This window comes from Zonotrichia leucophrys, chromosome 4, assembly GCF_028769735.1.
Source record: "Zonotrichia leucophrys gambelii isolate GWCS_2022_RI chromosome 4, RI_Zleu_2.0, whole genome shotgun sequence".
In the NCBI taxonomy this organism is placed as follows: Eukaryota; Metazoa; Chordata; class Aves; order Passeriformes; family Passerellidae; genus Zonotrichia; species Zonotrichia leucophrys.
In genome coordinates, this window is record NC_088173.1 from 70,759,328 (window position 1) to 70,784,544 (window position 25,217).

General features: G+C 56.6%; 1 protein-coding gene across 2 annotated transcripts; it reads right to left on the reverse strand.

The window, feature by feature from the left end:
• Positions 1-102: 102 nt before the first annotated feature.
• IDH3B (isocitrate dehydrogenase (NAD(+)) 3 non-catalytic subunit beta) lies at positions 103-24,421 on the reverse strand. 2 transcript variants are annotated; one of them, XM_064712109.1, is made up of 12 exons: positions 24,351-24,421; positions 22,497-22,577; positions 19,093-19,185; positions 16,284-16,404; positions 16,084-16,144; positions 13,883-14,015; positions 8,537-8,670; positions 7,061-7,163; positions 5,432-5,578; positions 5,247-5,341; positions 5,099-5,159; positions 103-230 (listed from the first exon to the last, which is right to left on the reverse strand). In XM_064712109.1, the coding sequence occupies exons 1-12, from the start codon at positions 24,384-24,386 to the stop codon at positions 150-152; spliced, it is 1,146 nt and encodes a 381-aa protein (XP_064568179.1). In that variant the 5' UTR covers positions 24,387-24,421; the 3' UTR covers positions 103-149. The 2 variants fall into 2 exon arrangements, with proteins under 2 accessions (XP_064568179.1, XP_064568178.1); XM_064712108.1 differs by lacking the exon at positions 103-230 and adding an exon at positions 527-1,943.
• Between the last annotated feature and the right edge of the window lie 796 nt (positions 24,422-25,217).

The window sequence follows — 25,217 nt, forward strand, 5'->3', positions numbered from 1 at the left end:
GTCGTGCTCCGTGGCTGGCAGGGGGTGCCCAGGCTGTCCCCACGGGGGTCACCCTGTCACCAGCAGCCTGCCCGGCCCCGGGGGACACCGACAGCAGCACGGTCACACCTGAGGCCACTTTATTGGAGTCGCCAGGGGCGGGGCTGAGGTCACTGCACCTCCAGGGCATCTATCACGGCCTGGGTGAAATCCATGGAGGTGGAGTAGCCCCCCATGTCCGCCGTGCGCACCTGCAAGGAGACCACAGGTTAGGGGGGCACCAACGGGGGGGACCTGCAAAATCGGGGTCCCCCCGGCCCCCAGGCTGGGCTTGGGCTCCCTGGAGCCCTCTGCACCCCCAAAGCTGTCCCTGTGCCTTGGGGACACGTGGAGGGGCTGCTGACCCCTCTGCCCCACAGTCCCGTTGGGCTCTGGTTCCAGCGTTGCCCCCCAGCTCAGCAGCCCCGGGTGCCCCCAGGGCAGGGCAGCATTGCCCCCCCTGCACCCCAAAAGCTGCCCCGGCTCCCCCCCCCGGGCAGGGCAGGGCTGCAGGGAAGCGTTGGACCCTTTATTAGCAAAGCAGAGTACAGAGCACACGCACCATGGCACTGCCCGGGGTGGCACCAGGCCCGGCCCCACGGGCACAGCGTTACGGGATCGGCCCCCAGCTCCCCAATGCCCATGGACTGGGGGGCACAGGGTCACCCCCCCACCCTGTGCCAGGGCTGGAGTGTCCCAGGGTCACCCCACGGCGTGGGGACCCTGTGCCAGCAGCTGCCAAGGGGGTGCAGGGTGGGGGGTGGCACCCTGGTTATTGCTGAAAGCTGCAGGGGATGGGTCCCACGGGAATGGAGGTCCCAAACTGGGAATCCCATGGGAATGGAGGTCCCACAAAAATCCCACACTGGTCCAACAGTTACAGGGGTTCCCTGGGGATGGGGTTCCCAAAGTCTGAGGTCCTGTTCTCACAGGGATCCCACAAAATCCCACTGGTCCAACAGTCAGAATGATCCCATAGAAATGGGGAGGGAGGGTCCTACAGTCAGGGATTCCATGGAAATGGGGTCCCACAAAAATCCCACACTGGTCCAACAGTTACAGGGGTTCCCTGGGGATGGGGTTCCCACAATCCCGTTCTCACAGGGATCCCACAATTCCCACTGGTCCAACAGTCAGAATGATCCCATAGAAATGGGGGGGGGGGGTCCCACAATCCAAGGTCCCATTCTCACAGGGATCCCACAAATCCCACTGGTCCAACAGTCAGAATGATCCCATAGAAATGGGGGGGGGGTCCTACAGTCAGGGATTCCATGGAAATGGGGGTCCCACAGTCAGGGATCCCATGGGAATGGGGGTCCCACAGTCACAGGGATCCCATGGGAATGGGGGTCCCACAGTCAGGGATCCCATGGGAACGGGGTCCCACAATCCAAGGTCCCATTCTCACAGGGATCCCACAATTCCCACTGGTCCAACAGTCAGAATGACCCCATGGAAAAGGGAGGGTCCTGTAGTCAGGGTTCCCATAGAAATGGGGATCCCAAAGTCAGGGATCTGAGAATCCCACTGGTCCCACAGCAATGATAATCCAGTAATGGGGATCCCATGGGAATGGGGGGGTCCCAGAGCCATAGTGGGGGGTCCCAATGAGCTGCCAATGATTTTGGGTCGCTGCCACATCCCCCCAGAACCACCCAGAACATCCCAAACTCTGCACTGGTCGCCTCCTGTGGGGCTGGGGAAGGGTGAAGGTTCCTGGAGTTCCTCCCTGTGGGGCTGGGAGGGGTTTGGGGAGGGGCTAAGCCCCATAGTTGGGGTGCAGGGGGAGCTGCTGGGGGGTCTGAGCCCCATAGTTGGGGTGCAGGGGGGGTCTAGGCCCCATAGTTGGGGTGCAGGTTGTCAATGACGGACTTGACGAAGTCGGAGGTGGTGGAGTAACCGCCCAGGTCCCGGGTCCGGACCTGCAAATCCAACACAGGGAGGGGAGAAACGGGGAAAGGCTCTGGTGAACAACGGCTGGGACAGGGACAGGGGAGCAGAGAGAGGCAGCAGGGACCCTCCACAGCCCTGCCAGGACCTGCGGTGGGAACAGGAACATGGACAGGTCCCTGAGAGCACTGGGGTGACAATGGGGCTGTGGAATGTCCCTTGAGAGCCCTGCCAGGACCTGGGGTGGGAATGGGAACATGGACAAGCCCCTGCCAGCACCTGGGGTTGCAGTGGGGCTGTGGAATATCCCTGAGAGCCCTGCCAGGACCTGGGGTGGGAATGGGGACATGGGCAGGTCCCTGAGAGTCCTTCCAGGACCTGGGGTGGGAATGGGAACATGGACAGGTCCCTCAGAGCCCTGGGGTGGCAATGGGGCTGTGGAATGTCCCTTGAGAGCCCTGCCAGGACCTGGGGTGGGAACGGGGCTGTGGAACATCCCTTGTGAACCATACCAGGACCTGGGGTGGACATGGGAACATGGGAAGGTCCCTGAGAGCCCTGCCAGGACCTGGGGTGGGAATGGGGACATGGACAGGTCCCTCAGAGCCCTGTAAGGATTTAGGGTGGAGATGGGGCAGTGGAACACCCTGAGAGCCCTGCCAGGACCTGGGGTGGGAACGGGGCTGTGGAACATCCCTTGTGAACCATACCAGGACCTGGGGTGGGAATGGGAACATGGGAAGGTCCCTGAGAGCCCTGCCAGGACCTGGAGTGGGAATGGGGACATGGACAGGTCCCTGAGAGCCCTGCAAGGATTTAGGGTGGAGATGGGGCTGTGGAATATCCCTGAGAGCCCTGCCAGGACCTGGGGTGGGAATGGGGACATGGACAGGTCCCTGAGAGCCCTGTAAGGATTTAGGGTGGAGATGGGGCTGTGGAACACCCTGAGAGTCCTTCCAGGACCTGGGGTGGGAATGGGAACATGGACAGGTCCCTCAGAGCCCTGGGGTGGCAGTGGGGCTGTGGAATGTCACCTTGAGAGCCCTGCCAGGACCTAGGGTTGCAGTGGGGCTGTGGAACATCCCTGAGAGCCCTGCCAGGACCTAGGGTGGGAACAGGGACATGGACAGATCCCCGAGAGCTCTGGTGTGGGAACGGGGCTGTGGAACATCCCTTGAGAACCATACCAGGACCTGGGGTGGACATGGGAACATGGGAAGGTCCCTGAGAGCCCTGCCAGGACCTGGGGTGGGAACAGGAACATGGACAAGTCCCTCAGAGCCCTGTAAGGATTTAGGGTGGAGATGGGGCTGTGGAACACCCTGAGAGTCCTTCCAGGACCTGGGGTGGACATGGGAACATGGACAGGTCCCTCAGAGCCCTGGGGTTGCAATGGGGCTGTGGAACATCTCTTGAGAGCCCTGCCAGGACCTGGTGTGGGAACAGGAACATGGGAAGGTCCCTCAGAACCCTGCCAGGACCTGGGGTGGCAATGGGGCTGTGGAACATCCCTTGTGAACCATACCAGGACCTGGGGTGGGAATGGGAACATGAGAAGGTCCCTGAGAGCCCTGCCAGGACCTGTGGTGGGAATGGGGACATGGAGAGATCCCTCAGAGCCCTGGGGTGGCAGTGGGGCTGTGGAATGTCCCTTGAGAGCCCTGCCAGGACCTGGGGTGGGAACAGGGACATGGACAGATCCCCGAGAGCTCTGGTGTGGGAACGGGGCTGTGGAACATCCCTTGAGAACCATACCAGGACCTGGGGTGGGAATGGGAACATGGGAAGGTCCCTGAGAGCCCTGCCAGGACCTGGGGTGGGAATGGGGACATGGAGAGATCCCTGAGAGCCCTGTAAGGATTTAGGGTGGAGATGGGGCTGTGGAACACCCTGAGAGTCCTTCCAGGACCTGTGGTGGGAACAGGAACATGGGAAGGTCCCTGAGAGCCCTGCCAGGACCTGGGGTGGGAACGGGAACATGGACAGGTCCCTGAGAGCCCTGTAAGGATTTAGGGTGGAGATGGGGCTGTGGAACACCCTGAGAGTCCTTCCAGGACCTGGGGTGGGAACGGGGCTGTGGAACATCCCTTGTGAACCATACCAGGACCTGGGGTGGGAATGGGAACATGGGAAGGTCCCTGAGAGCCCTGCCAGGACCTGGGGTGGGAATGGGGCCATGGAAGGTCCCTACCAAGAACTCAAATGGAGACAAAGCCATGGAGGATCCCCCAGCCCTGCCAGAAATCCCTCCAGGGCCAGGACATGACCACGGGGGCTGGACACAGCTGTGGGCCTGGCATTGCAGCTGGAGAGAGGAGAGGAACCAGAATTGCAGCTGGGAAGAGGAAAAGATCCAAGAATTGCAGCTGGGAAGAGGAAAAGAACCCAAATTGCAGCTGGAGAGAGGAGAGGAAGCAGAATTGCAGCTGGAAAGAGGAAAAGATGCAAGAATTGCAGCTGGGAAGAGGAGAGGAACCCAAATTGCAGCTGGAGAGAGGAGAGGAACCAGAATTGCAGCTGGGAAGAGGAAAAGATCCAAGAATTGAAGCTGGGAAGAGGAAAAGAACCCAAATTGCAGCTGGAGAGAGGAGAGGAAGCAGAATTGCAGCTGGGAAGAAGAGAGGAACCAGAATTGCAGCTGGAGAGAGGAAAAGAACCCAAATTGCAGCTGGGAGGAGGAGAGGAAGCAGAATTGCAGCTGGGAAGAGGAAAAGATCCAAGAATTGCAGCTGGGAAGAGGAGAGGAAGCAGAATTGCAGCTGGAGAGAGGAGAGGAAGCAGAATTGCAGCTGGAGAGAGGAGAGGAAGCAGAATTGCAGCTGGGAAGAGGAAAAGAACCCAAATTGCAGCTGGAGAGAGGAGAGGAAGCAGAACTGCAGCTGGGAAGAGGAAAAGAACCCAAATTGCAGCTGGAGAGAGGAGAGGAACCAGAATTGCAGCTGGGAAGAGGAGAGGAACCAGAATTGCAGCTGGGAAGAGGAGAGGAAGCAGAATTGCAGCTGGGAAGAGGAAAAGATCCAAGAATTGCAGCTGGGAAGAGGAAAAGAACCCAAATTGCAGCTGGAGAGAGGAGAGGAACCCAAATTGCAGCTGGGAGGAGAGGAAGCAGAATTGCAGCTGGGAAGAAGAGAGCAGCCAGAGAAGGTGACCCAGGCCCCACCAGCCCTCCCCACTGCCCCACACTCACTTTTCCACCTTTGATCACCTTCTTCACCGCGTCCGAGATCATGTTGGAGTGGTATTCCAGGCTGGAAAAAGGGGGGTAAGCAGGGGGTCAGCCCCTCAGGAGCCCCCCAAAACCCCCCAAACCCCTCCCTGGGCAGCCCAGCACGTACTTGAGGTGCCGCAGCATGTTGGAGGCCGAGAGCAGCATGGCCGTGGGGTTGGCGATGTTCCTGCCCACGGCCTGGGCAAAGGGGTGCCGGGCTCCCTGTGGGGACACAGGGCACGGTGACAGGGTGGTGCCACCCTGCCAGCCTCGGGGATGGTGCCCCACCCAGGGGTGCCCATCCTTGCTCACCATCTCGAAGACGGCGTACTCGGCGCTGTAGCTCTCGCCGGGCACGACGCCCGCGCCGCCCACCAGCCCCGCCGCCAGGTTGTCCACGATGTTGCCGTACAGGTTGGGCATCACCAGCACGTCAAACTGGTACGGGTTCTGCACCAGCTGGCACGGCAATGGGGCACTGAGGCCTGGCAGCCAGCCTGGCACCCAGCCTGGCACAGCGGGCAGAGCCCAGGGGTGCTGGGGATGGGTGAGATCCGAGGGGTCTCCAAGGCAGATCGTGCCATGCTTGGGACTGCCTGGGCACCACAGAGGGGCTGGGGAGCTTTTAGGGACTGAAGGGGAATTTTTAGGGATTTAAAGAGGAATTTTTAGGGATGTAAAGGGGAATTATTAGAGATTTAAAGGGGAATTTTTAGGGATTTAAAGGGGAATTTTTAGGGATATAAAGGGGAATTTTTAGGGATATAAAAGGGAATTGTTAGGGATTTAAACAGGAAATTTTAGGATTTAAAGGGGAATTTTTAGGGATATAAAGGGGAATTATTAGGGATTTAAAGGGGAATTTTTAGGGATTTAAAGGGGAATTTTTAGGGATATAAAGGGGAATTTTTAGGGATATAAAGGGGAATTTTTAGGGATATAAAGGGGAATTTTTAGGGATAGAAACACATCCAGCCCCAGTGAGGCTGCAGGAACCTGGGGCAGCAGAGAGGGGATTGAGGAGTTTTTAGGGATGTGAAGGGGAATTTTTAGGGATTTAAAGGGGAATTATTAGGGATATAAAGGGGAGATTTTAAGGGTGTGAAAGGGAATTTTTAGGGATAAAAAAGGGAATTTTTAGGGATTTAAAAGGGAATTTTTAGGGATATAAAGGGAGATTTTAGGGATTTAAAGGGAAATTTTTAGGGATAGAAACACATCCAGCCCCAGTGAGGCTGCAGGAACCTGGGGCAGCAGAGAGGGGATTGAGGAGTTTTTAGGGATGTGAAGGGGAATTATTAGGGATTTAAAGAGGAATTTTTAGGGGTATAAAGGGGAATTTTTAGGGATATAAAGGGGAGATTTTAGGGATTTAAAGGGAAATTTTTAGGGATATAAAAGGGATTTGTTAGGGATTTAAAGGGAAATTATTAGGGATATAAAGGGGAATTATTAGGGATTTAAAGGGGAATTTTTAGGGATATAAAGGGGAATTTTTAGGGATATAAAGGGGAATTATTAGGGATATAAAGGGGAATTTTTAGGGATTTAAAGGGGAATTTTTAGGGATATAAAGGGGAATTTTTAGGGATATAAAGGGGAATTTTTAGGGATATAAAGGGGAATTTTTAGGGATTTAAAGGGGAATTTTTAGGGATATAAAGGGGAATTTTTAGGGATTTAAAGGGGAATTTTTAGGGATTTAAAGAGGAATCTTTAGGGATTTAAAGGGGAATTTTAATTCCCAGGCCTGGAGGTTCCAGCTGCTCAGAGGGGGTTGGGAAGGGAGCAGGGACAGGGACAAGGGATGGGGACCCGCTCAGGGGCGTGGCCTTCCCGAGGGGGCGTGGCCATCCCGGGGGCGCGGCCTTCCCAGGGGCGTGGCCATCCCGGGGGCGTGGCCGTCCCGGGGGCGTGGCCATCCCGGGGGGCGTGGCTCACCTGCATGCAGCAGTTGTCGATGATCATGGTGTCGAACTTGATCTTGGGGTACAGCTCGGCCACCTCCTTGCAGCACTGCAGGAACAGCCCATCGCCCAGCTTCCTGCACGGGAACACCAGCCACGGTTGGGAGATCCCAAAGGCTGCAGGATCCAGCAGGAACTGGGATCTGGGACACCCTTTGGGGCTCCTCATGCTGCTTTTCCCCCCTCTCCCTGGTGGGAAGGGGATTTGTCCCAGGTGCTCCCATCAATGATTCCAGAGCTTGGGATTCTGCAGGAATGATGCCACAATCCTTGGGGACAGGGTTGTTATGGAATGGGAATATCTGGGCACTGATTTCTCAATAAATGTGAGAAATAAATGTGCCACCCTGCTCACTGCTGGCTGGGAGCAGAGGGAGGGAAAAACCCCAATCCCAGGGAAATCCTCATCTCCCTCACTCCAATCCTCCATGTCCAGCCTGGCCTTGGGCACTGCCAGGGATCCACGGGTGTGTTCCTGTCCCAAAATATTCCCAGATTCCACTGCTCCAGGCAGGACCTGAGGGTGCTGAGCATGGAATCATGGAGAGACCTTGGAGCTCATCCCATCCCACCATCCCTGGTGGATGCAGATCCATCCAGCCTGGCCTTGGGCACTGCCAGGGATCCAGGGCTTGGGAATTTTCTGGGAATTCCATCCCAGCCAGCAATTCCTTGCCAAGATCCCAGCCCAATCTCCCCTTTCCCAGTGGGAGCCATTCCCTGGCTCCTGTCCCTCCATTCCTTGTCCCCAGTCCCTCTCCAGCTCTGGAGCCCCTCCAGGGACTCTGAGCATTCCCTGGAATTTTCCCTTCTCCAGGGGAACATTCCCAGCTCTCCCAGAGCAAAAGAGCTCCACAATCCTGGAATGGTTTGGGTTGGAAAACACCTTCAATCCCATCCATTCCCACCCCATCCATGGGCAGGGACAGCTCCCACTGTCCCAGATGGATCCAGCCTGGCTTGGGCACTGCCAGGGATCCAGGGGCAGCCCCAGCAAATCTGGGAATTCCAGCCCAGCCAGCAATTCCTTGCCAAGATCCCAGCCCAATCTCCCCTTTCCCAGTGGGAGCCATTCCCTGGCTCCTGTCCCTGCAGGCCTTGTCCCCAGTCCCTCTCCAGCTCTCCTGGAGCCCCTGCAGGGACTCTGAGCATTCCCTGGAATTTTCCCTTCTCCAGGGGAACATTCCCAGCTCTCCCAGACCAGAGGGGCTCCACAATTCTGGAATGGTTTGGGTGGAGAGGGACCTTGAAGTTTATTGACCCTTCCCACCATGCCAGGCTGCCTTGGACACTGCCAAGGGATGCAGGGGCAGCCAGAGCTGCTCTGGGAATCCCATCCCAGCCAGGAATTCCATCCCAAGCCCTCACCCCAATCTTTTTGATTTCCACCTTGCAGCCTTTCCCCTCCAGCCCTGCCAGCTGAGGGGACAGGGGTGACAGTGGCACTCACATGATGTTGGCCTTGTGCACAGCTGTGACCTTGGCCCGGCCCTTCTTGGTGGCGTAGTCGAAGGCGAACTTGGCGATGCGCTGGGACTTGGCCCTGGTGATGATCTTGAGGCACTCGATCACGCCCTTGGCACTCTGGGGACACGGGGGTGTCACAGCCTGGCACTGCCACCCTGTCTGGGCACGGCCACCCTGTCTGGGCCTCACACCCAGCCTGGGCACGGCCACCCCAGCCTGGGCACTGCCACCCCAGCATGGGCACTGCCACCCTGCATGGGCACAGCCACGCTGGGCATGGCCACCCTGCATGGGCAGGCCACCTGCATGGGCACGCCACCTCATGGCACTCAGGGGCACGGCCACTCTGTCTGGGCACGGCCACCTGCATGGCACGGCCACCTCAGCTGGGCATGGCCACTCTGCATGGGCACGGTCACCCCAGCATGGGCACGGCCACCCTGCATGGGCACAGCCACCCAGCATGGGCACGGCCACCCTGCATGGGCCTCACACCCAGCCTGGGCACGGCCACCCTGCATGGGCACGGCCACCCAGCCTGGGCACGGCCATCCTGCATGGGCACGGCCACCCAGCATGGGCACGGCCACCCCAGCATGGGCACACCCAGCCTGGCACGCCACCCTGCATGGGCACGCCACCTGCATGGGCCTGCACACCCAGCCTGGGCACGGCCACCCTGCATGGGCACGGCCACCCTGCATGGGCACGGCCACCCCAGCATGGGCACGGCCACCCAGCATGGGCACGGCCACCCTGCATGGGCACGGCCACCTCAGCCTGGGCACGGCCACCCTGCATGGGCACGGCCACCCAGCCTGGGCACGGCCACCCAGCCTGGGCACGGCCACCCTGCATGGGCACCTCAGCCTGGGCACGGCCACCCTGCCGGGCACGGCCATCCAGCCTGGGCACGGCCACCCAGCCCTGGGCACGGCCACCCAGCCTGGCCGCCACCCAGCCTGGGCAGGCCACCCCTGCCCGGGCACGGCCACCCACGCCTGGGCACGGCCACCCCAGCCTGGGCACGGCCACCCCAGCATGGGCACGGCCACCCAGCCCGGGCACGGCCACCCAGCCTGGGCACGGCCACCCTGCCTGGGCACGGCCACACTGTCTGGGCACTGCCACCCTGCTTGGGCATGGTCACCCAGCCTGGGCACGGCCATCCTGCATGGGCCTCAGCCTGGGCACTGCCACCCTGCATGGGCCTCACACCCAGCCTGGGCACGGCCACCCAGCCTGCTCTGGCCTCTCTTACCTGCCTTATTATTATTATTATTATTATTATTATTATTATTATTATTATTTTATTAATATTATCAATATTATTAATCTTAATAATTTTATTATTTAATATTATATTATCTTCCCTCTCCTATTATTATTGTTACTATTAATAATAACTATCTTCCCTTCCCTATCATTATCATTATTATTATTAATAATAATACCCCTTCCCTCTCCTTATCATGACATTCATTATTACTATTATTATTACCATTATAATTATTATTAATTATTATTGACCACATTTATGTGTTACATGCATTGTTACATCTATTATTCTTACTCGTATCTATATTTATTATTACTTCCTATCATTGGGATTTTTACAATTAAATATTTCTTAGCATTAAAATTTTATTCCAATTACTATATTTCTTATCATCACCATTTTGTTTCGATTATTAAATTGTTCTCATCACCATCATCATTTTGTTTCAATTACTGAATTGTTATCATCACCATCATCATTTTGTTTCAATTACTGAATTGTTATCATCATTATAATTTTTTTCAATTATTGAATTGTTCTTATCGTTATCATAATTTTGTTTCAATTATTAAATTTTTGTAATCATCACCACTTTGTTTCAATTACTGAATTATCATCATCATCTTGTTTCAATTATTGAGTTTTTCTCATCATCATCATCACCACTCTGATTTAATTATTGAATTACTCTCATCATCACCATTTTGTTTTCAAATTTTTGAATTTTTCTAATCATCACCATAATTTTTTCAATTATTGATTTTCTAATCACCCATTTTGCTTCAATTACTGAATTTTTCTAATCATCACCATTTTGTTTCAATTATTGAATTATCATCACCATTTTGTTTCAATTATTGAATTGTTCTAATCATCACCATAATTTTTTTCAATTATTGCATTATTCTAATCATCACCATTTTGCTTCAATTACTGAATTTTTCTAATCACCAATTTTGTTTCAATTATTAAATTATTCTCATCATCACCATTTTGTTTCAATTATTGAATTTTTCTAATCACCATAATTTCGTTTCAATTATTGAATTGTTCTAATCATCACCATAATTTTTTTCAATTATTGCATTATTCTAATCATCACCATTTTGTTTCAATTATTGAATTATTCTCATCATCACCATTTTGTTTCAATTACTGAATTTTTATCATCATAATTTTGTTTCAATTATTGAATTTTTCTAATCACCATAATTTCGTTTCAATTATTGAATTGTTCTCATCATCACCATTTTGTTTCAATTATTGAATTGTTCTCATCATCACTTTGTTTCAATTATGTTTCTATCATCATATCTTATTATTAATTTTTCTAATCACCATAATTTCGTTTCAATTACTGAATTGTTTCATCATCATCATTTTGTTTCAGTTATTAATTTGTTTTAATCTCAGCCCAGCTCTCCTCCCACGGGTGTCTCCACTCAGGCCAGGGTTCACGCAGGACAATCCGTGTGTCACTGTCCCCAATGTCCCCAATGTCCCCAGGGGCTGGGTGTGTTCCTGTCCCCAAAATATTCCCAAATTCCAGGCAGGACCTGAGGGTGCTGAGCAGGGAATCATGGAGAGACCTTGGAGCTCATCCCATCCCACCATCCCTGGTGGATCCAGATCCATCCAAGCCTGGCCTTGGCACTGCCAGGGATCCAGGGCTTGGGAATTTTATGGGAATTCCATCCCAGCCAGGAATTCCTTGCCAGGATCCCAGCCCAATTTCCACTTTTCTTACTTGGAGCCATTCCCTGGCTCCTGTCCCTCCATCCCTTGTCCCCAATCCCTCTCCAGCTCTCCTGGAGCCCCTGCAGGAACTCTGAGCATTCCCTGGAATTTTCCCTTCTCCAGGGGAACATTCCCAGCTCTGCCAGCCTGGCTCCAGAGCAGAGGGGCCTCTGAATGATTTGGGTGGGAATTGACCTTCAATCCCATCCCATTCCCACTATCCCCTCCATGGGCAGGGACCCCTCCCACTGTCCCAGATGGATCCAACCCCAGTGTCCAGCCTGGCCTTGGGCACTGCCAGGGATCCAGGGGCAGCCACAGCAAATCTGGGAATTCCAGCCCAGCCAGCAATTCCTTCCAAGATCCCAGCCCAATCTCCCCTTTCCCAGTGGGAGCCATTCCCTGGCTCCTGTCCCTGCCAGGCCTTGTCCCCAGTCCCTCTCCAGCTCTCCTGGAGCCCCTGCAGGAACTCTGAGCATTCCCTGGAATTTTCCCTTCTCCAGGGGAACATTCCCAGCTCTGCCAGAGCAAAAGAGCTCCACAATCCTGGAATGGTTTGGGTTAGAAAAATCTTCAATCCCATCCATTCCCACCCCATCCACGGGCAGGGACAGCTCCCACTGTCCCAGATGGATCCAGCCTGGCTTGGGCACTGCCAGGGATCCAGCAAATCTGGGAATCCCATTCCAGGCAGGAATTCCTTGCCAAGATCCCAACCCAATTTCCACTTTTCCTACCTGGAGCCATTCCCTGGCTCCTGTCTCCTTTTTTTACAATCCCTGATCCCCATCCCTAAAACCCAACCATTCCTTTTTCCATTTTTTCCCCTTTTTTTCCCCTTTCCTCTCCTGCTCTCCTGGATCCCTTTAGGACACTCTGAGGACCCCCTGGATCCCTTTGGGGACTCTGAGGACCCCCTGGAGCCCTTTTGGGGACTCTGAGGACCCCCTGGAGCTCCTTTAGGGGGACCCCCTGGAGCCCCTTTGGGGACTCTGAGGACCCCCTGGATCCCTTTGGGGACTCTGAGGACCCCCTGGAGCCCTTTGGGGACTCTGAGGACCCCCTGGAGCCCCTTTAGGGGACTCTGAGGATTCCCTGGATCCCTTTAGGGGACTCTGAGGACCCCCTGGAGCCCCTTTAGGGGACTCTGAGGATTCCCTGGATCCCTTTAGGGGACTCTGAGGACTCCCTGGAGCCCTTTGGGGACTCTGAGGACCCCCTGGAGCCCTTTGGGGGGACCCCATGGAGCCCCTTTTGGGGACTCTGAGGACCCCCTGGAGCCCTTTAGGGGACTCTGGGACCCCCTGGAGCCCTTTGGGGACTCTGAGGATTCCCTGGAGCCCTTTGGGGACTCTGAGGACGCCCTGGAGCCCCTTCAAGACTCTGAGGACCCCCTGGATCCCTTTGGGGACTCTGAGGACCCCCTGGAGCCCTTTAGGGGACTCTGAGGACCCCCTGGATCCTTTAGGACTCTGAGGACCCCCTGGAGCCCTTTAGGGGACTCTGAGGACCCCCTGGATCCCTTTAGGGGACTCTGAGGATTCCCTGGAGCCCTTTGGGGACTCTGAGGACCCCCTGGAGCCCCTTTGGGGACTCTGAGGACCCCCTGGAGCCCCTTTGGGGACTCTGAGGGCTCCCTGGAGCCCTTTGGGGGGACCCCCTGGAACCCTTTGGGGACTCAGGATCCCCTGGAGCCCTTTAGGACACTGAGGACCCCCTGGATCCCTCTGGGGACTCTGAGGACCCCCTGGAGCCCCTTTAGGACACTCTGAGGACCCCTGGAGCCCCTTTAGGGGACTCTGAGGACCCCCTGGAGGCCCTATGGGGGGACGCCCTGGAGCCCCTTTAGGACTCTGAGGACCCCCTGGAGCCCTTTTGGGGACTCTGAGGACCCCCTGGATCCCTTTAGGGAACTCTGAGGATTCCCTGGATCCCCTTGGGGACTCTGAGGACCCCCTGGATCCCTTGGGGACTCTGAGGATTCCCTGGAGCCCCTTCAGGACTCTGAGGACCCCCTGGATCCCTTTAGGACACTCTGAGGACCCCCTGGAGCCCCTTTGGGGACTCTGAGGATTCCCTGGATCCCTTTGGGGACTCTGAGGATTCCCTGGAGCCCTTTGGGGGGACCCCCTGGATCCCTTTGGGGACTCTGAGGACCCCCTGGATCCCTTTAGGGGACTCTGAGGACCCCCTGGAGCCCCTTTGGGGACTCTGAGGACCCCCTGGAGCCCTTTGGGGACTCTGAGGACCCCCTGGAGCTGTGCCCACGCCAGGTGGCACTGCCAGCTGTGCCAGGCTGTGCCCATGTCCCACCTCGTGCTCCAGGGAGCTGTACTCGCCCTCGGTCTGCTCGCGGATGATCACCAGGTCCAGGTTGTTGTGCCGGGTCTGGTAACCCGAGAGGCTCTTGACGTGCACCACGTTGGCAAACAGGTCCAGCTTCCTCCTGGGGACACGGGGACACGGGGACACGGGGACAGGGGGACAAGGGGACAGGGGGACAGGGGGACATGGGGACACGGGGACATGGGGACACGGGGACACGGGGACATGGGGACACGGGGACAGGGGGACATGGGGACACGGGGACACGGGGACAGGGGGACATGGGGACACAGGGACATGGGACAGGGGGGGACATGGGGACAGAGGGACAGGGGGGAAGAGGGGACACGGGGACATGGGGACAGGGGGACAGGGGGACATGGGGACACGGGGACATGGGGACACGGGGACATGGGGACATGGGGACACGGGGACATGGGGACAGGGGACAGGGGGACAGGGGGACATGGGGACATGGGGACAGGGGGACATGGGGACAGGGGACACGGGGGCATGGGGACAGGGGGGACGGGGGACAGGGGGACATGGGGACAGGGACACGGGGACAGGGGGACATGGGGACAGGGGGACATGGGGACAGGGGACAAGGGGACACGGGGACAAGGGGACACGGGGACATGGGGACAGGGGACACGGGGACAAGACAAGGGGACATGGGGACATGGGGACATGGGGACACGAGGACAGGGGACATGGGGACAGGGGGACACGGGGACACGGGGACAGGGGGACACGGGGGCACAGGGACACAGGGAACAAGGGGACAAGGGGACATGGGGACACGGGGACAGGGGGACATGGGGACACTGAGGGGACATGGGGACAGGGGGACAGGGGACAGGGACATGGGGACAGGGGGACATGGGGACACGGGGACAGGGGGACATGGGGACAGGGGGACATGGGGACACGGGGACAGGGGGACACGGGGACACGGGGACACGGGGACACGGGGACACGGGGACACGGGGACAGGGGGACACGGGGACACGGGGACATGGGGACAGGGGGACATGGGGACATGGGGACACGGGGACAGGGGGACACGGGGACAGGGGGACACGGGGACACGGGGACAGGGGGACACGGGGACAGGGTCACCGGGGCTGCTCCGGGGTCACCGTGTCCCCTCTGAGCGCAGGGGACACAGCAGGGCCACCCCCCCTCTGCAGGACCCCAGGGTGAGCAGGGACAGCTCCTGGCCAGGGATGGTCCCTCAGGACCGATAACTCATTAATTATTAATTAACAGGGTTTTCCCAGTGATAAATTCTGGGATCCACCCCAGCATCTCCAGAATTTCCAGGGAAGCAGGATCAGTCAGCAGGGACAGCTCCTGGCCAGGGATGGTCCCTCAGGAATTTTCCCTCCCAATAACTCATTAATTAATAATGACATTAATAATAACATTAATTAATGTTTTATCCCCAGTGACTGTGCCCCTGCAAGTCCTTGGGGTCACCCCTCTCTGCAGGACCCCAGGGTGAGCAGGGACAGCTCCTGGACAGGGACGGTCCCTCAGGAGTTTGGCTTCCCAATAACTCATTAATAATTAATTAACAGGGTTTTCCCAGTGATGAGTTCTGGGATCCACCCCAGCATCTCCAGAATTTCCAGGGAAGCAGGATCAATCAGCAGGGACAGCTCTTGGCTATGGAGTTTTGCCTCCCAATTAACTCATTAATTATTAATTAACAGGGTTTGCTCAGTGATGAGTTCTGGGATCCACCCCAGCATCTCCAAAATTTCCAGGGAAGAAGGATCAATCAGGAGGGACAGCTCTTGGCCACAGAGTTTTGCCTCCCAATAACTCATTAATTAATATTATATATTAATTAAAACCCGTCCAAGTCCTTGGGGTCACCCCTCTCTGCAGGACCCCAGGGTGAGCAGGGACAGCTCCTGGCCATGGATGTTCCCTCAGGAATTTTCCCTCCCAATAACTCATTAATTAATAATGACATTAATAATAACATTAATTAATGTTTTATCCCCAGGGACTGTCCCCTGCAAGTGCCAGGGGACACAACTGGGGCCACCCCCCCTGCAGGACCCCTCAGGGTCCCACTGAAATTTTGTTTCCCATCCCACACGGAATCCCTCAGCCTTTTCCTCTCCCCCATAACTCATTAATGATTAATTAATGAATTAATTAATTAACTCCCCCACCTGAGCCTCATGTCATAGGACGCCAGGTCTCCCTTGTACTCCATGGGTGTGTGGATCTTCCCTGCAGGACACGGAGCGGGGTCAGGACATGGGGATTGTCCCAATATCCCACAGAACCCTCCCCTGGCACAGCCTGAGGGGACAAGGGGTGACAGGGGGTGACAAGGACAGGGACAAGGCCACGCTGGCCAGGGGCTCACCAATGAGGGCCACCTTGCTCTCCTTCATGGAATCCACCACCCGGTCCAGCTTCTCCTCGGACGCCGTGTTCTGCACCTCGCTCAGGTGGTGCTCGTCAAAGATCACGGGGACATTGCCAGCCTGGGACAGGGACAGTGACAGGGACAGGGCCACCCACAGTCACCTTGGGGACACCACAGGGTGTCCTGAGCCAGCCAGGGCCGTGCTCAGGGACAGGAGGGGTCACCATATTGATGGGACATTTCCCTTGGGAAATCCCTCTGAGGTGCCACCAGCACTGCCAAGGCCACCCTTGGGATGTCCCCAAGTGTCACCTCCACAGGGCTGGGAATCCCTCCAGGGATGGGGGTTCCCCCACTGCCTTGGAGAGCCATTTTTAGGAGGAATTACCCCAATATCCCAAATCCAATCATCCCAAACCCCTCCGGGAATGGGGACCCACCCTCTGCCTGTGGGACACGCGGGGACACTCAGGGACACACAGGGACACTTGGGGACACTTAGGGACACACAGGGACAAGCAGGAATACACAGGGACATTTAGGAACATACAGGGACACTCAAGGACATTTAGGGACACTAAGTGACACACAGGGACACTCAGGGACATTTAGGGACACACAGGGACACTCAGGGACACACAGGGACAAGCAGGGACACTCAGGGACTCACAGAGATATTTGGGGACACTTAGGGACATTCAGGGACAGGCAGGAACACTCAGGGACATTTAGGGACACTCAGGGACACACAGGGACATTTAGGGCACTCAGGGACCACAGGGACATTTAGGATGCTCAAGGACATTAAGTGACACAGAGGACATTTGGGGACACTCAGGAACACACAGGGACACTCAGGGACATGCAGGGACACCAGGGACACTTAGGGATGCCAGGGACACACAGGGACAGGCAGGGACACTCAGGGACTCACAGAGATATTTGGGGACACTTAGGGACATTCAGGGACACTCAGGGACATACAGGGACATTTAGGGACACTCAGGGACATTTAGGGACACTAAGTGACACACAGGGACAGGCAGGATGAGCAGGGACACTCAGGAACACACAGGAACATTTAGGGACACTCAGGGACATTTAGGGACACTAAGTGACACACAGGGACACGCAGGGATGCGCAGGGACACTCAGGAACACACAGGGACATTTAGGGACACACAGGACACACAGAGACATTTAGGGATGCTCAAGGACATAAGTGACACAGAGGGACATTTGGGGACACTCAGGAACACACAGGGACACACAGGAATGCTCAGAGACACACAGGGACATGCAGGGACACTAACTGACACGCAGGGACATGCAGGGACAGACAGGGACACGCAGGGACACAAAGGGACATTCAGGGACATGCAGGGACAGACAGGGACATTTAGGGATGCTCAGGGACACTAAGTGACACACAGGGACAGGCAGGGACATTCCAGGACACTAAGTGGCACACAGTGACAGTTAGGGACACTTAGGGACACACACGGATGCTCAGGGACAGGCAGGAACACACAGGGACATTTAGGGACACTCAGTGACACACGGGGACAGGCAGGGACATTTAGGGACACTCAGGGACACTCAGGGACACACAGGGACACTCAGGAACACACAGGGACATTTAGGGACACTAAGTGACACATAGGAACATTTAGGGACACTAAGTGACACACAGGGACAGGCAGGGACACTCAGTGACACAAAGGGAAATTTAGGGACACAGAGAGATACACAGGGACATTCAGGGGCACTAAGTGACACATAGGGACAGGTAGGGACATTTAGGGACACTCAGGGAGATTTAGACACACTCAGAGACACACAGGGACACACAGGACATTTAGGGACACTAAGTGACACATGGGGACAGGCAGGGACATTTAGGGACATTTAGGGACACTCAGGGACATTTAGGGACACACAGGGACACTTAGGGACATTCAGGGACAAGCAGGGGCACCAGGGACACTTAGGGATGCTCAGGGGGACACGAGGACAAGCAGGGACCCACAGGGACAAGCAGGGACATTTAGGGATGCTCAAGGACACTAAGTGACACAGAGGGACATTTGGGGACACTCAGAGACACACAGGGACTTGCAGGGACACACAGGGACACTCAGGAATACAGAGGGACATTTAGGGACACTGAGTGACACATAGGAACATTTAGGGACACTAAGTGACACACAGGGACAGGCAGGGACATTTAGGAACACTCAGGGACACTCAGGAACATGCAGGGACAAGCAGAGAGATTTAGGGATGCCCAGGACACACAGGGACACTCAGGGACATTTAGGAACACTCAGGGACACTCAGGGAGATTTAGACACACTCAGTGACACACAGGGACACAGAGGAACACACAGGGACATTTAGGGACACTAAGTGACATATAGGAACATTTAGGGACACTAAGGGACACACAGGGACAGGCAGGGACATTTAGGGACACTCAGGGAGGTTTAGACACACTCAGGGACACTAAGTGACACACAGGGACAGGTAGGGACACTCAGTGACACAAAGGAACATTTAGGGACACAGAGGAACACACAGGGACATTTAGGGACACTCAGTGACACACGGGGACAGGCAGGGACACTCAGTGACACAAGGGAACATTTAGGGACACAGAGGAACACACAGGGACATTTAGGGACACTAAGTGACACATAGGAACATTTAGGGACACTAAGTGACACACAGGGACAGGCAGGGACATTTAGGGACACTCAAGGACACTCAGGGCCAGCTGCTGTGCTGTCCCCAGGCCAGGCCATACCTTGAAGACCTCCTTGACAGCGTGCATGAGCTCCGGGCCCACGCCGTCCCCCGGCAGCATTGTCACCTGGAATGTCCCCTCAGCCCTGTGGGACTGCAGGGACACACTGGGGTCACCCCAACGCCCTCTGGGACTGGGGGGGTGACAGCAGGGTCACCCCAAAGCCCTGTGGGACTGGGGAGGTGACAGCAGGGTCACCCCAAAGCCCTGTGGAACTGCAGGGACACATTGGGGTCACCCCAAAGCCCTCTGGGACTGGGGAGGTGACAGCAGGGTCACCCCAAAGCCCTGTGGGACTGCAGGGACACACTGGGGTCACCCCAACGCCCTCTGGGACTGGGGGGGTGACAGCAGGGTCACCCCAAAATGGGACCCCCCGGGATCTGAGGCACGTCACAGCCACAGGGACACGGAGTGATGGGGACATGGGGACATGGAATGTCTGGGTATGGGAAAGCCCTGCAGGGCCAAGGCCACCGCTGAGCATTGTCCCCAAGTGTCACAGGGCTGGGAAATCCCTCTAGAGATGGGGACTCCAAGGCTGTGCAGGGCTGGACAGGAGGAAAACCCCCACAATGTCCCCACAAGGGACCCTTGGGGACATCCAAACCTCTCCTGGCCCAGCCTGGGGCCGTGTCCCTTTGTCCTATCCCTGTCCCTGTCCTTGTGCCCAGAGGGATTGCTGAGAGCTCCCAGCACAGCCTGGTGTTCCTAAATCCCCTCATTCCTTCTCCCTGTCCCATGGAATTCTGGACAGGAATTTTAGCAGGAATTTCCCCAATATCCCACCCAAATCTCTCCAGGGATGAGGATTCTCCCCTTTTCCTTCCAGGAGGAATTTCCCCAATATCCAGGTAGGGCCCAGTGTTCCTAAATCCCTTCATTCCTGGTCCCTGCCTTCAGGACCTACTGGAATTTTGGACAGGCATTTTTAGCATGTATTTCCCTAATATCCACCCAAATCCAGGGATGAGGATTCCCCATTTCTCTTTCCAGGAGGAATTTCCCCAATTTCCCAGCACAGCCTGGTGTTCCTAAATCCCTTCATTCCTTCTCCCTGCCCTCAGGATCCCATGGAATTCTGGACAGGAATTTTAGCAGGAATTTCCCCAATATCCCACCCAGATCTCTCCAAGGCTGGGGACTCCCCATTTCTCTTTCCAGGAGGAATTTCCCCAATATCCAATTTTCCCCAATATTCCAGCACAGCCCAGTGCTCCTAAATCCCCCAATTCCTTCTCCCTGCCCTCAGGATCCCATGGAATTTTTGGACAGCTGTTTTTAGCAGGAATTTCCCCAATATCCACTCAAATCCAGGGATGAGGACTCCCCATTTCTCTTTCCAGGAGGAATTTCCTCAATTTCTCAGCACAGCCTGGTGTTCCTAAATCCCTTCATTCCTTCTCCCTGCCCTCAGGAACTCCTGGAATTCTGGACAGGAATTTTAGGAGGAATTTCCTCAATATCCCACCCAAATCTCTCCAGGGATGAGAATTCCCCATTTCTCTTTCCAGGAGGAATTTCCCCAATATCCAATTTTCCCCAATATTCCAGCACAGCCTGGTGTTCCTAAATCCCCTCATCCATCCCTGCCCTCAGGATCCCATGGAATTCTGGACAGGAATTTTAGCAGGAATTTCCCCAATATCCCACCCAAATCCAGGGATGAGGACTCCCCATTTCTCTTTCCAGGAGGAATTTCCCCAATATTCCAGCACAGCCTGGTGCTCCTAAATCCCTTCATTCCTGGTCCCTGCCCTCAGGACCTACTGGAATTTTGGACAGGCATTTTTAGCAGGAATTTTCCTAATATCCCACCCAAATCCAGGGATGAGGATTCCCCATTTCTCTTTCCAGGAGGAATTTCCCCAATTTCCCAGCACAGCCTGGTGTTCCTAAATCCCCTCATTCCTTCTCCCTGCCCTCAGGATCCCATGGAATTTTGGACAGCCATTTTAGCATGAATTTCCCTAATAATCCACCCAAATCCAGGGATGAGGATTCCCCATTTCTCTTTCCAGGAGGAATTTCCCCAATTTCCCAGCACAGCCTGGTGCTCCTAAATCCCCTCATCCATCCCTGCCCTCAGGATCCCATGGAATTCTGGACAGGAATTTTAGCAGGAATTTCCCCAATATCCCACCCAGATCTCTCCAAGGCTGGGACTCCCCATTTCTCTTTCCAGGAGGAATTTCCCAATACCCAATTTTCCCCATATTCCAGCACAGCCTGGTGCTCCTAAATCCCCCCATTCCTTCTCCCTGCCCTCAGGATCCCATGGAACTCTGGACAGGAATTTTAGGAGGAATTTCCCCAATATCCCACCCAAAAATATCTCCAGGGATGAGGATTCTCCCCTTTTCCTTCCAGAAGGAATTTCCCCAATATCCAACCCAATATCCAGGGGCACCCCAGAGCTCCTAAATCCCTTCATTCCTCCTCCCTGACCTCAGGAACTCCTGGAATTTTGCACAGCCATTTTAGCAGGAATTTCCCCAATATCCCACCCAAATCTAGGAATGAGGACTCCCCATTTCTCTTTCCAGGAGGAATTTCCCCAATTTCCCAGCACAGCCAGTGCTCCTAAATCCCCTCACCCATCCCTGTCCCATGATCCATGGAATTTGGACACCATTTTAGCAGGAATTTCCTAATAATCCACCCAAATCTAGGAATGAGGACTCCCCATTTCTCTTTCAGGAGGAATTCCCCAATATCCAGGATACCCCAGTGGTCCTAAATCCCTTCATTCCTCTCCTGTCCTCAGGAACTCCTGGAATTTTTGACAGCCGTTTTTAGCAGGAATTTCCCCAATATCCCACTCAAATCTAGGAATGAGGATTCCCCATTTCTCTTTCCAGGAGGAATTTCCCCAATATCCAATTTTCCCCAATATTCCAGCACAGCCTGGTGCTCCTAAATCCCTTCATTCCTTCTCCCTGCCCTCAGGACCCCCTGGAATTTTACCAAGCCCCATTTTCATGGCCCAGCCTGGAATTCCCTGTGGAACCCCCCAATCCCAGCACAGGGAATTCCCTGCCAGCAATGCCAGGGAAACTCCAACCCCCAGAGGGAACGGGGAAGGAGAGAAGGAAAACTGAGAGCCACAACCAGGGAGCTTTAAATAAGCTGGAATCAAATGTCCAGAGCACAAATGTGAAACAGCAGCAGGCAGAGCTGAGGGAAGGGCAGCGCCTCAAGGTCACACCGAGCCCTTCCCTCAGCCATATTCCCACGGAATCTGGGAATTTTCTGGCTGGAAAACCCCCCCCCCCAAAAAGGAATCATGCCGATATCCCCCACCTGAGGCCTTTTCCCAAACCTCCCCCATCCTCTCAGGGGGTTTTGGGGGGTCAGAAGTTCCCCCCTGAGCCTCTTTTGTGCCCCCCAAATCCCCTGCTCACCTTGGCCTGTGCCTGCTGCAGGAGGGCGGCCGAGGTGCCCAGCGCCCGCCATGCCCCGAGGCTCTGGGCACGCAGGAGCCCCTGGGGGTGCCACAGGTCAGAGAGGGACCCCCAATGCCCACAGGTCAGACAGGGGACCCCCCAATGCCCACAGGTCAGAGAGGGGACCCCAATCCCCACAGGTCAGAGAGGGGGACCCCCAATGCCCACAGGTCAGAGAGGGGGATCCCCCAATCCCCACAGGTCAGAGAGGGACCCCCAATCCCCTCAGGTCAGAGAGGGGATCCCAATGCCCACAGGTCACAGAGGGGACCCCCAATCCCCACAGGTCAGAGAGGGACCCCCAATCCCCACAGGTCAGAGAGGGATCCCCAATGCCCACAGGTCAGAGAGGGGATCCCCAATGCCCACAGGTCAGAGAGGGACCCCCAATCCCACAGGTCACAGAGGGGACCCCCCAATCCCCACAGGTCAGAGAGGGACCCCCAATCCCCACAGGTCAGACAGGGGACCCCCAATGCCCACAGGTCAGAGAGGGGCCCCCCAATCCCCACAGGTCAGACAGGGGACCCCCCCAATGCCCACAGGTCAGAGAGGGACCCCCCAATCCCCACAGGTCAGAGAGGGGGATCCCCAATGCCCACAGGTCACAGAGGGGACCCCCCAATCCCCACAGGTCAGAGAGGGGGCCCCCAATCCCACAGGTCAAGAGGGGGATCCCCAATCCCCACAGGTCAGAGAGGGGGACCCCCAATGCCCACAGGTCAGACAGGGACCCCCCAATCCCCACAGGTCAGAGAGGGGCCCCCCAATCCCCACAGGTCAGAGAGGGACCCCCCAATCCCCACAGGTCAGAGAGGGGACCCCCAATGCCCACAGGTCAGAGAGGGGGACCCCCCAATCCCCACAGGTCAGAGAGGGGACCCCCCAATCCCCACAGGTCAGAGAGGGGCCCCCCAATGCCCACAGGTCAGAGAGGGGATCCCCAATCCCCACAGGTCAGAGAGGGGGACCCCCAATCCCCTCAGGTCACAGAGGGGAACCCCCAATCCCCACAGGTCAGAGAGGGGCCCCCCAATCCCCACAGGTCAGACAGGGGACCCCCCCAATCCCCACAGGTCACAGAGGGGACCCCCAATCCCCACAGGTCAGACAGGGACCCCCCAATCCCCACAGGTCACAGAGCCCCATCAGGGGGTGCCCCCCCCACACAAAATCCTCCCCGAGCCAAAAATGTCACCCCCAAAATGACACCCCCACAACCCAGCATGAAACTCCCCCACCCCCAAAGTGAAGCCCCCCGGCTCTCACCTCACACTCTGCCCCACACTGACCCCCAAACCCGACTGAACCCCCAGACTGACCCTCCGAGACACATCTGACCCCTCACGGATCCCCCCAGACCCATTTGAACCACTCAGACCCGTCTGACCCCTCACTGACCCTGCCCGGCCCTCACTGACCGCCCCAAGTCCTCACTGACCCCTCACGGACCCTCCCAGCCCTCAGTGACCCCCTCAGATCCCCCCCAACCCTCCCTGACCCCCTCACGGACCCCCCCAGACCTCCCACCCCTCACTGACCTCCCAGCCCTCACTGACCCCTCACGGACCCCCCCAGACCCGTCTGACCCTCTCACCCCTCACTGACCCCTCACGGACCTTCCCACCCTCAGTGACCCCTCCTAGCCCAGAGAACGAAGAGGTCAGACCCCGTTTGACCCCCCTGACCCTGCCCGGCGCCCCCATACCCGCTGTCCCCCCCCCAGAGCGATGTCCCCACTCGTTCCGTGCCCTCAGTCCCCGCGGTTCAGCCCGCTGTCCCCTCGCTACCCGTGTCCCGTCCCCCGCTCACCGCCGCCGCCGCCCGGCCCGCGCTGAGCGCCGCCATCTCTGCGAGCCCAGAGTGCACCGCGGACAGGGGGCGGGGCGCGGGGTGACGTCATGGGGCGGGGCCTCGCTGGGCATGTGGCGCCCTCTGGCGGACGAGCGAGATGGCGCAGGAACGGGAACCCCCAATGTCCCACAGGGACCCCCTCAGTGTCCCCTAGGAAGCACCCAGCGTCCCCCTGGGACTCCCACAATGTCCCCCTGGGACCCCCCCAGTGTTCCACAATGTCCCCCCGGGGACACCCCAGTGTCCCCCTGGGACCCCCCTCCCCCCCCCCGACACTGTCCCACAGTGTCCCCTGGGACACCCTCAGTGTCCCACAGTGTCTCCTGGGAAACACCCAGTGTCCCCCGTGTCCCCCTGGGACCCCCCCCGACACTGCCCCACAGTGTCCCCTGGGACACCCCCAGTGTCCCACAATGTCCCCCTGGGACCCCTCCAGTGTCCCACAGTGTCGCCCAGGGACCCCCCCCAGTGTCCCCCCTGGGATCTCCCCAGTGTCCCCCTGGAACACCTACCGTGTCCTACAATGTCCCCCTGGGACCCCTCCAGTGTCCCTCAATGTCCTCCTGGGGACCCCCCCCCCCCCAGTGTCCCACAGTGTCGCCCCGGGACCCCTCCAGTGTCCCCCGGGACCCCCCCAGTGTCCCACAGCGTCCCCCAGGGACCACCTCAGTGTCCCCTAATGCTCCCCAGGGACCCACACAATGTCCCATAATGTCCCCCTGGGACCCACCCCAATGTCCCCCCAAGGACCCCCCCAATGTCCCCCAAAGACCCTCCTCATGTCCCCCCAGGGACCTCCAATGTCCCTCCAATGATCCCCACAAC

Bases quoted from the DNA above. Each gene is read 5' to 3' on its own strand.
- IDH3B (XM_064712108.1), bottom strand. From the start codon at position 24,386: ATGGCGGCGCTCAGCGCGGGCCGGGCGGCGGCGGCG. The intron at 16,405-19,092 runs GTATGGCCTGGC...TCCCTGTCCCAG, and splicing joins CTGTCAAGGAGGTCTTCAAG to GCTGGCAATGTCCCCGTGAT. The intron at 7,164-8,536 runs GTGAGTGCCACT...GTTCCCGTGCAG, and splicing joins GTGCACAAGGCCAACATCAT to GAAGCTGGGCGATGGGCTGT.